General features: G+C 33.1%; 1 protein-coding gene across 1 annotated transcript; it reads left to right on the forward strand.

Annotated features, from left to right (window-relative positions):
- The first annotated feature begins 6,316 nt into the window (after positions 1 to 6,316).
- On the forward strand, positions 6,317 to 7,777 carry LOC131052361 (uncharacterized). Its single transcript, XM_057987017.2, has 2 exons — positions 6,317 to 7,247; positions 7,410 to 7,777. Exons 1-2 carry the CDS (start codon positions 6,493 to 6,495, stop codon positions 7,417 to 7,419), a joined length of 765 nt encoding a protein of 254 aa, XP_057843000.2. The 5' UTR covers positions 6,317 to 6,492; the 3' UTR covers positions 7,420 to 7,777.
- Positions 7,778 to 11,433: the final 3,656 nt, after the last annotated feature.

Raw genomic sequence — 11,433 nt, forward strand, 5'->3', positions numbered from 1 at the left:
CCTAGTATTTTTAGAAGCTAGATTATTCTTTTTCTTATCACATCTTAAATTTTAGTGTAGGCATCTTGAATTACTCATTTGTGTACAAGATTTGTTGATTTTAGGAAACAAGAGGCCCCTTTTGATCCCTATTTCCATGCTCTTATCCATGAGATAATTAATGACTATGTCTTGTAATTTTAATATTGTATTATTATTTTGAGTTTTACACTATTGGGTGATGAGCTTCTATGTTTATTTGTTGATGTTTTACTCCCACTTATCAAAAGAGAAGTGTTTTACAAACCTTATCATTCACTTACAAATTTATGTGTTAGTATGCACAAATATGAGAGTGTGTTCAATTGGGAAATTCTCATTTAATGATGAACCTGAAACATTTCTCATCATTCCTATAAGGTACCATCAATGCCAAATTTGAAAAATTGGGGCACTTAGCATGCATCTAACAATACTCATGATGACGATAATCATGAACTCATAAACTAAAAATGTTAATAGATTGTAGTGGATTGAAGGAGATTCCACACTTCATGATCAAATGGGTAGTAGAAAATGGGGGGCATGGATTATAGTGATCATGTGTTTTTAGAGTACATTGAGATAAAATTACATGATGGGTATGACTTCATTGGTTAAATTTCTTACATGTAGATTGTCTTTTTTCTTTTATTTCTAAGCTTTATGTTGTGTTCTATTATTTTGTTATTCCTTGTTAGCATATGGATAATGCAAAGACACCTTTAGTAATGAGTATTAATACAAGGAAATTTAATAATTTGTTATCTAATTCATTTTTTCTTCCTCATGTATTGTGTATATATTTCCTTTGTGTTGTTTCTTATAGATTTAAGATGATGCAAAGCATGGAATGCTTGGAAAGTACTCTCATGCTATTTGACCAAAATTATGACTTTTTTGTTTTCTTTTCTTTTTTTAATGTTTTGACTTTGTAAGGTTTTCAATGTGATATGTATGTTGTGCTCCTTTTCATGTTTTCTTTTGTTTTATGGGTATTTCTCGCTTTAAGTCATTTTATTATGACATGCTTGTTGTGAATATCCTCTAAGGATGTTCTAGAGTGGAGGTTTGTCATCAATTGGTGAATTTCTACATTTTGGTATGTTGAAAAAAGTGAATCATATAATTTTAGTAGTTGATCTATTTGTATTTAAGGATGGACTCGAATTCATTTCAAATAAATCTAAATATTGCAAGCATTCATGATAAATCAATAGCATCATAGAGGATCGTCAACTTATATTAGCATCCTAGGCATTATTGCATGTTTGCTTGTTGTTTGAATAGTCATTTTTTCCAAGCTATTAAGTTGATAATAGTGCTTTGAACAAATAAGAACAATCCTAGCTTATCAAACTCTTTAAATAGTCTGTAGATATTGAGAAGAGCCAATTCCTTGCAACACCTTCTACCAAAATCATTTCCTTGCGTGAAGTATATTTTTGTTGTAGGGTTTATATCAGCATTTATAATTTGATGCAACTAATCTCTATACATATTGGTTCTACCCTAACCAAATTTAGGAGTGACAAAAATTCAAATTTCATCATTCTTCTAATGCATCCAAGAATAAGTGATTCATTTCATCATTCTTCTAATTCATCCAAGAATAAGTGATTCCAAATTATAGTTATAAAGTTTTGATCAAAATAGTAGACAATTATTTATCAACTACCAAAATCAGCCAAGTACACCCATTCCTTTTAATATGTAATTTGAAATTATGTTATATGACTTGACATAAACTAACTAGATAACATCGCTTGTCATATTTATAAAGAGTTTTTTTAGTAAAAAAGTAATTTTAATTTCCTTTTCGTATAATAAACTTTAACATTTCTACACCCCCTAAAATTTTGTTATTAAGATTTATCTTTCTATGTTAAGATTTCAAATCAAATTTTTTATTATTATATTTCATTATATTAGAATATGAATCTATTCTTCCATACTTATTCCATTTCAACTAAGATTTGAGACTTCATTAACATACACTTGATCTCTACCCTTCCATTCATTATTTTCATGAATTTTCACCCTTAGCATCTATTCATACATGCCTTAAATAAGTATCATAGATTGATGCATGACCATTGAAGAATAAGTTGATTTTTCATTGCTTTGATTTACTGATTTTTTCGAGAGGAATTGTGAATGAATTGCAAATGTTGTTTTGTTCTGACTTTGCATAAACATGTTACTAGATGATCAAAAGCTCCCATCACATGAAAATTTACTAATTTTCCTTTCTGAGTTCTTGTTGCTTTGAAGACAGAGATAGGTTGTTGTGTTTTGTTGGTTTGTGAGTTCAACTTACATTGGAATGGTATCACAGCCAGAGATTCTGAGAGCATAGGCATAGGATTGAACGAGAGGCAGCCTGTGTCATGACTGTTGAGTGGAAATAAAAAAGAGTAAAGTGGTTTTGTCTCAAAAAGAATCTTAAAATTATTTGTTGCATGAAAGAGGAGACTTGTGACTGTAGAGGGTAGAGGAGGCGGCACAAAAGATTGCTTCAGATTGTGAAAGACGTTCAAGTGAGTTTGAAGGGAAAGATGAGATGGGTTTTGAGGAGGCATGTAATAATCCCATCTTGGGATAAGTATTGGGACAAAGTGGAGAAGAGAAAGCTCCATAAAAAATTGGAAATGATTGCAAGCAGAATGGATGCCTTGGAAAGGAAGTATTTTCCTAATGAGGATGTGACTGCAAGAACTGAACAGCAGGAACTGAACAAGAATAAGGATGATGATGAAGACTATGAACATTTTGTAGATGTTAAGGAAGAAGATTACCAAGTCAAAAACTGACAAAAATATTAATTCTCAGAGTTTAGAAAGCTCAGACTTTGGTTGCCTTGATGATTTGATGAAAGATGGCTCCAATGAGGATGAGGAGATAAATATGATAGTGGCTGAAAATGAAGAAGCTATGAATGAGATCAGAGCAGTTGAAATGATTGCAACAAATAGTAAAATTAGGATTCAAGAGTTAGAGGTTGAAGAATTGCTTGGGCAAGAATTGATAAGGGAGCATCTTAGCCCTTGTGCTGAAGGAGAATGGAGAATATATAGAGATTCCAACACCATTAATCTGTTTGTTATCAGTTTGCGGGAGTTATATATGGATGATCCAGATTTCCAAGATGGATATGAAGCTTATAGCAATTCTATAAATAGCAATATCGAACAATAGATTATTTTTGTGTTGCCAAAAGATTTCTTGTTGACTTGCAATCGATTCTGCATACCTAGGGGCTCAATGAGAGAACCTCCTGATGGAAAGTTATTGTGTCATTCCGTTGTGGACCTCATGCGCAGTAGTATGTATGACTTCTTTTGTTCCAGGGGAGACTGATGCAAGAAGCATTTGAGCATTTATTATTTTCTTGGTTTATCGTACTATTTTCGCTTGGAATTAATTTTGGTAGGTGGTTATGGACGATATGAAACAATTGAAAGGCAGAAGAAAAAATAGAGAAAACGTATATTGGAGGAAAGTTGGACACTAGTCAAGGGGAGAGAAACGTGTGGAGTGGGAGTACGAAAGGAGGATGCAAAGAGTGTGGAGACCGGATTGAAGGAAGAGAGAATACAAGGTGGAGGAGGCTGATCAAGTGGGATTGAGAAAGAGATCCGGTAGAACAGGTTTCAATGAGATTTTTGTTTTGCTTTGAAGGTGTTATCATTTGCTGGCAAAGTCAAAATAAAAGGATGCACAGGTTTGGGTTTTGTGTTTCCTGAATAAAGTTTGAAATCGGTTGTTTGTAATTATCTTTATGTAAAATGAAGAATAAGTTGATTGTTCATTGCTTTGTTGTTTTGTTTTGACTTCGCATAAACATATTACTGGAAGACAAACTATCTTTGGCTCCATCAATTAAGGTTTTTAGAAAAAGAAAAGAAGAACAAGAGATAGGAGCTATGCCACTTTTAGAATGTTTTATTGTAAACCCTCTTCAATTGTTTTCTCATAAACCTTTCTAAATTGGTTATATATATATATATATATATATATATATATATATATATATATATATATATATATATATATATATATAATCCAAGAAAACAACTCTAAAGAGTAAATCAAAGGATTATTAAAATGGCAATTGACTTGGACTCGTACTTAATTCAAAAAGAACCCACCAAAGATCAGTTATTGCCAAATGTTTTTTCTAAAGTACAAGCACCTTAACTGAAGTTTGAATTCATCTTTTTTTTTGTCAATAAAGGCAGAGCCAGATAGATACAAAATTCAATCGAGCAGAGTCTATTGGTCAATGGGTCATTAAACGAGACTAGACAAAATCAAGCAGAAAAACAAAATGAAAGAAACAGTCCTCCACGAAGTCCAACGCGACATCCTGTCTTTAAAGGCGGGACATAGTTTAAAAAATTTATACAAAATGGAGAAATGATCCCCACCATGGCCGTTTTTTCACTTTTGAATCACAACTTAAAAAATTAGTAGAATGTGTGCATTGACATGCTACTTTTTTCTAAAACCGTATAGATGAAACTTCAAATTATAAATAAACCCTAAAAAAATATAGTAGGTAACAGGCGTGGAATTTGACAGGCTAAATGGCCATTTTTTCACTTTTGAATCTATTAATTGATTATCATTTAATGTTTATTAAGATGTGCATTGCATTTTGGTGTGGCTTCAATCTTTACTTTTATATTTTTTGACAGTTAATATTTTTCTTAAAACGTCAAATGAAAGACATTGACTAAACCATCATCAAAAAAGCATATGACAGGTAGGGGTGACCGTCAAATTCCATTCATGATCCCACATTCAATTCTGAAGTTTAAATTCTTTTGATGAATACACTTAACTGAATTTTGTATCCGAAAAAAATAGACAATTTCTCACGAAGGGTTTTTCATCTCATTTTGAAACATTAAATAAGGGCGGTATGTTTTTCTTGTTTGGCTGCATCATTTGAGCTCTGCTTGCAATTGTATTGTGTGCCGCCTTCTTTCTTTTAGGTTCTAGTTGCCCTGCATTTCTTTGTTTGGCTGCTAGTTCTAGTGGGTTCTCTGCCTGGTTTGTTCTAGCATCTGTTCTAGTGGATCCTCTGCCTGGTTTGTTCTATCATCTGTTCTAGTGGGTCCTTTGCCTGGTTTGTTCTAGCATTGTTCTATCATCTGGTCTAGTGGATCCTCTGACTGGTTTGCTCTTGTAGAATCTGAAACTGCCCCTGTTCTTAAAGCCAGCTGTTAAACATAAATATTTATGACAGAGAAAACAATTGACAGCCAAACCATATAATCAGAAACATCCAAATTGAACTCACAAATAAATAATACCAATCTTCATCTGAGAGAAAAAAGAGAATTAGAGGATACTCTGTTTTTTAACAGCGGAGAGCTCTATTTTTTATTACAACTTACAAAAAGAGCTGAGATTCAAGGTTTATAAAGGAATCTCAGCTTTTCAAAAAAGACATTAACAACCAGTTCATTGCACCTCTAAAAAGAATTCGAGAGATTTGCAAAATAAAGTATTTAGTGCTTAAAGCAGAGCATGCACAGCATGCATTGTTCGGTGAAAGGAACTAACTAATAGTTCTAAAAAAAAAACTTATACACTCGAACTAAATTAGGTTAACTAAAATATCCTTGTATGGGCATGCATTATTTAGTCAAAATTTAGAACTGGCTGTTCGAAATCTAATTCTATTGCTAATTTATTAAACTACGGTTTCATTGAATACAAATGCTTTGATCGGTGGGTGGCTGTGCAATAACGGTGTATGACGGTGGAGCTCTCAGTGAGCTGTTCAAACTTTTAGTTCAGCATCAGTTCTCCACAGTTCTAATGCCAACTCCTATGATCAAACCCTCCAATTGACATCACACATATATATCTCTCTATTCTCTGTTTTTTTTTTTTTACATTTTACATCACACATATATATGTGTTTGAATGGTTTTCATAACCCTTTGGATGAAAAGACACCCCCCTTTTAAATAAAAATAATTCCAAATCCTGAAATTGCCTTAGTTTATGTAATTAATTGTCACTTTACAAGTTGTTTGGGCATATTAGAGGTATTTTAAAGCTATTTTATGGGTATATAATGGATAAATGGTCTTTAAATGATGTAAATACCCCCTTTGGTGCTTCACACTCCATTTTTTATGCCCATTATTGTGTTTATGTTATGGTTTCATATTGTGCAACAAATATAAAATATATTACTTGTACCTATTCAATATATATATGTATATATATATTTAAAATTTTTCTTGCTCCTTGTCTTGGAATTTAGAATTCTAAAAATTGCAAATTTTAGGGTTCCAACAGGTCCTTTACCTGGTTTCTTCTATCTATGTGGCGTAGATTTGAACCTGCAACTTAATTCACTTCTGTTTGGTTTATTTATTCTTCTCTACTGCTGCTTTAGCGTTCAACCACCTATCTCCATCAACTTTCATATTCTTTTCCCAAAAACAAAAGATGGCAAATTATAGAACAACTGGAGCTGATTCTTCATCCAGCAGTAGCAATGGTGAGCAATCATGGGTTTTGATTAGTCCTATTAGGGTTGACGAAGAAGAAAATACTGTTATGTCTTACAGTCAACCTGCAATTGGGTCATTAAATTCTGAAGTTGCTTCCTCGTGCAATGGAAGCAACACTGAGCAATTGCCCAGCCTTAGTATTGATGAAGAAGATTGTACTAGCATTTCTCTCAGTCCACCTGAAGAAAGGTCATCCGGTTCATCATCCTATTCTTCTGCAGAACAGTCCCTCCAAAAGCAGTCTATCAAAGACATTCACAAAATACAGGCTAACTTGCAGCGATTCGAAGTGGACACCCTGAATTCCATTCACATGCTCACGACACACATCCAGGCTTCTTTCTCTGAGGTCGGGAAAGAAATACATGTTCTACAGAACACTATGATGAATCTTTCGCAGGGTACAGAGGAAACAAAACCTGTGGAGACTTATATTCTGCAATTCATCTTCAGCAGGCGAAACCCTATTGAGAACAAAGAAGACAGCATTGAGGCAGTGAAAGAGCACATACTTAAAAGAATACTGGGGTTCGAAGATTCGCAGCTTCCAAAAATAAAATATGTGCTCAAGTCAGATTTTACTAAAGTGCTAGTAGTATTTGCCGATTCTTTTTCTAAAGAAATAGTTTTACGGCGGGCAAATGAACGGAGGCAAATGATGGCAGGAGCAGATATTACTATATTTGACTGGTAAGACAAAACATTTTGGCTCAGTGCTATAATTTTGCGACTCGTTCTGAAAATAGCAGGTTTCAATGATGTTTTTGCAATTTCCTTCGGTTTTTGAGGTTTTTCTGAGTGAAGGAAATCATCTTTGCTGGATATTTACTGTTCTCAAATTGATGAATGCAGGACTCAATAAAAAGACTTGGAATATCACAAGAACATGAGAGAATGCTGGCTTGTCCTCGGGTTAGGGTTAGTTTAAGAATTCGGTAGTTAGGAGATAATTTAGGTTTGATCTAAATCAGGGCAATTATTTTGTGATCAAGCATCTACCTGTTTGTTTGTATGATTCAGTGGGCAAAAATCACTTCCGAACAAAGAATTTAAGTTCGTCCATGTAAACCTTTTGGTATTTCAAGAAAAACAGAAACTCCTTAAAACACTTCGGTATTTCAAGAAAATCAGAAACTGCTGCTTGGAATGAAAAAAATGCTGCTCCGAATTTTCGTAATTCCATTGTTTATGTCTTTGAAATAAATCAATTGTTGCTTGAATGAATCAATAGCACATTGTTTGAAACAAGTTTTACAGTATTTAATCTGCCATATCAGCTGAAATCCCATTTTATGAGCTTTTGAAAATTTGCATTTCTGTAAAAGTGGGCAACGGATAGGAGAAAAGAGAAAAGATCTTGCATGCTAATCTTTCTAAATGGGAGTGATTGGAAGATTCATATCATGGAATAAGTTGCGACCAATCACTTAAGAATGATATGGTCTTTCTACCATATTTCAGAATGAGAAAACAGCTGTAGATTTTAGTTGTAGTGCTTCCATTCTTCAAAGCCTCCTGAAAATTCCCATTATCCTCATACTTTATCTCTTTCATTTTCTGGAATCAAAAACCTATGCAGACAACACTTTTGCAGTCAATCCAAACGCATTGTATCAGGTAGTCCTACAGGAAACCCCCTTCTGATTTTCGCCCATCAGTCTATCAGTTTGGAATTGGCAGAGGACCCATTTAAATTTTATGAAATTTCTTTCCTTTTGGAATTTTCTAAGAGCTCAACAGGATATTTTTCATTGTTCTTTTTCCACATTTTTTCTAGGAATAATTCATCAATTAGCAAAGTTTCAGAGCTAAACAGGATATTTTTCGTGGTTTTTTTTCCACATTTTATCAAGAAATAATTCATCAATTAGCAAAGTCTGAAAACACTTCTTGCTCTGTTTTCCAATAAAGTATATATCAATGTATTTGCTAAAATATGTATTAAATGTGAATTCTCTCTTATTCTTTTTAACAAAATTCTCTACAATACATATTGCTGCAGAAAATATTGATTCTTTAAGCTTTTCTGTTCCATGTTAACTCTGAATATTTTAGTGGTTGGAGCGATTTTGTTGTTTACTTTATTATATTCTAGCAAAAAAGATGAATCATTAAAAAAAAAGTCTAAACCAGATTATAACAGGAAGATTTAAGATTTCTAGACAACAATAGCTATTAATAAAGTCAGGAGAAGGAAAACTCAAGGGGATTTTTCACTATTCTGTCAGCTGCAAGAATCAAAAGAGACCATGATCTAAACAAAACTTGCAAAATCAATGAACAATAAGAATGAGAATTGACCCTGATCATTATGAAGAAGCTGAAGAAGTTGCAAAAATCTATCTAGAGGCAAAGATACACCCATTCAATGATATTCTAGTTATGATCAATATTAGAGGTGCATTTTGTTAAATAGTTCTCAATAATATTTCGTTTTTTAGGAATGTGAACGAAGGAAAGGGATTCAAAATTTGGAGTGAAAAGAAGCATCAATTTGACAAGAAAAGCCAATCACTAGGAGGACTCATGCAACTTCCTTTGTTCGAAATAGAAATTAGAATTATTGAATCCATTTAATAAATAACCTTCTTCCAACCTAGCTCATAGGTTTTCTCAAGTGCTACAAAAATGGCTCAAGTCTCTATTTTATTATTAGTGCAACAACCCATAGAAGAAGTGAATAAAGAAATGGACATAAACATCACCATCACATCCAACCTCTCCAATCCAATAGCCCTTGGTTTTTCCACGATGATACATTGGTATTAATTTTGAAATAAACCAAGTTGAGGAGGAGACCACTTACCAATCTTGTTCACCTTCCTATAAGCGTTCAATCTTGAGTCAACCTGAATGTAAAAGGCAATTGAGGGGGAAAACTCTTGGAGGCTTGATAGGTGAGCATCAAAAGGGAATACAGTCTCATCAAAAGAGCATTTGGTTGCAATAGTTTCTTTGACCAAATTCTTGATCTTTTGCCTAACCTACACGATGATACTCTAGCACCCTTGGAAAATCTGATGGTTTTATTCTAACCAGATCTACCAAAGAGTAAAAATAAGATCCAAATCCTAGGAAACCAAAAGGAAAGAAGCCAATGTCATAGTATGACCCAATCTTGCCCAAAACTTAGATAAATAAGTTGCATGAATGAATGGTTGATTCCACCTCTTCCATCATTGCCACACAAAACACATTTAGAAGGGCCTTGAAATTCTCTCTTCCTAATATTATCCTAAGCGAGACATTATTTCTAACACAATAAATAGATACAAATATTACATAGGCCAATTGAATTTGTTCTTGATTTTTTTCCACTGGGAAAGTCTGTACTCACACCTTTCTTATGCTCTAAAAATTGATAGCCAAGAGCAATCAAATAGGATCCTTTAGGATCATGATCCCACACAAGATCATACATTCCCTCTAAGGAACATCAAGGCCAACCAATAGGAATGGAGGCAAGAGTAGCATGGACTTCATGTTCCCCTTCTAGGCTAGCTACTAGGGTCTTTTCAATAATATATATGAGAATTCCCTAAATGAATAGAGCTCTTAAAATCAACAAGTTTTGGCCAGCCCATTGACTGAAAGTCTTCACTCAAATGCTGGAGAAGGGGGAAGGAAGTGAGGATCAAGAGATGGAGACCCAAAGAATTCTTCTAAAAAAGAGCTCTATCACCAATATTGATAATCTAGTAAAGCCATTCTTTGACAATTGAAGCCCCTTTCTTAATGGCTTTCAAACCATTCAGATTTTTTCATATAGATCTATCTCAAGAACGTCCTCAACAATTCTTCTTGAATATTTGAAATTAAGGATTCTAGATCTCAAGGTCTTTTTGGTATGAGAAATTACCATACATAAATTCCAAGGACTAATGTTTAACAAATCAACAACCAGTATAAGTAAAATAGAATGACAAAGCTTAACTTTTACAGCTATGTCTAGAGTTAAACTGGTAAAGAGTCTTTGAATAGAAACATCATTCTCTTTTGAAAAATATTCAAGAATTAAAAATCCATAAATAATTATCAAGAAAAAGGAAGAGTCTTTACTACATTTTCCCATTAGAAATAATAAAAGTACACAATTTTCAATACAACCTTCTTTAGATAAACTTTCAAATTATTCTTTTTGTTACAATTTTCATAGTATATTCTTCATGGAAATAAACTCAGACCTAATATATTCATTACTTCATGTTATACATGTGCATGCTTGATATTCATTTACATGGAGCAATTTTCTCATGTTTCCACTATTATATTCTCACCTACAATTCTTTTTATGAAGTCCACTAACTTCTTGTTCCGTGTGTAGGAATGAAATAAATGAACTATCAAAAAAATAAAAATTAGTCTGACTATGATGTTGCTATCAAACTCATTGACCCATGTTTCATGAGTAGTGGTTCACAAGAACCCATCTCTCATGAGAATGAATGGTCCACTTAACACTCATTGCATCTATAGTCTGATTTCATGTAAGCACGTGAAATCATAGACTACAACATCATCAAAATTGAAATTGTTACAAATCTTTCTTTCAATTCACTATAAGAAAATATGTAATACAAATATTTTAGATCTGTTGAAAATTGTATAATAAAAAATTCTATTACAAAATCAATAAAATATACAGTATATCAACATTTTAACTTCTCTATAGGCAAAACCATTGCACCCCCTTCTGCATTCTATCCAAGAAAGCAGCCCGTATTTTCAGAAAAAACCCACCAAAGATCAGTTATTGCCAAATCTTTTAAAAGTACAAACAGAACTGAATTTTAAATTCTTTTGATGAAGACACTTAACGGAATTTTGAATGGGGAAAAAGAGAAACCAACGGTCAAAAGAATTCAAAATTTCTCAC

This window comes from Cryptomeria japonica, chromosome 9, assembly GCF_030272615.1.
Source record: "Cryptomeria japonica chromosome 9, Sugi_1.0, whole genome shotgun sequence".
NCBI lineage: Eukaryota > Viridiplantae > Streptophyta > Pinopsida > Cupressales > Cupressaceae > Cryptomeria > Cryptomeria japonica.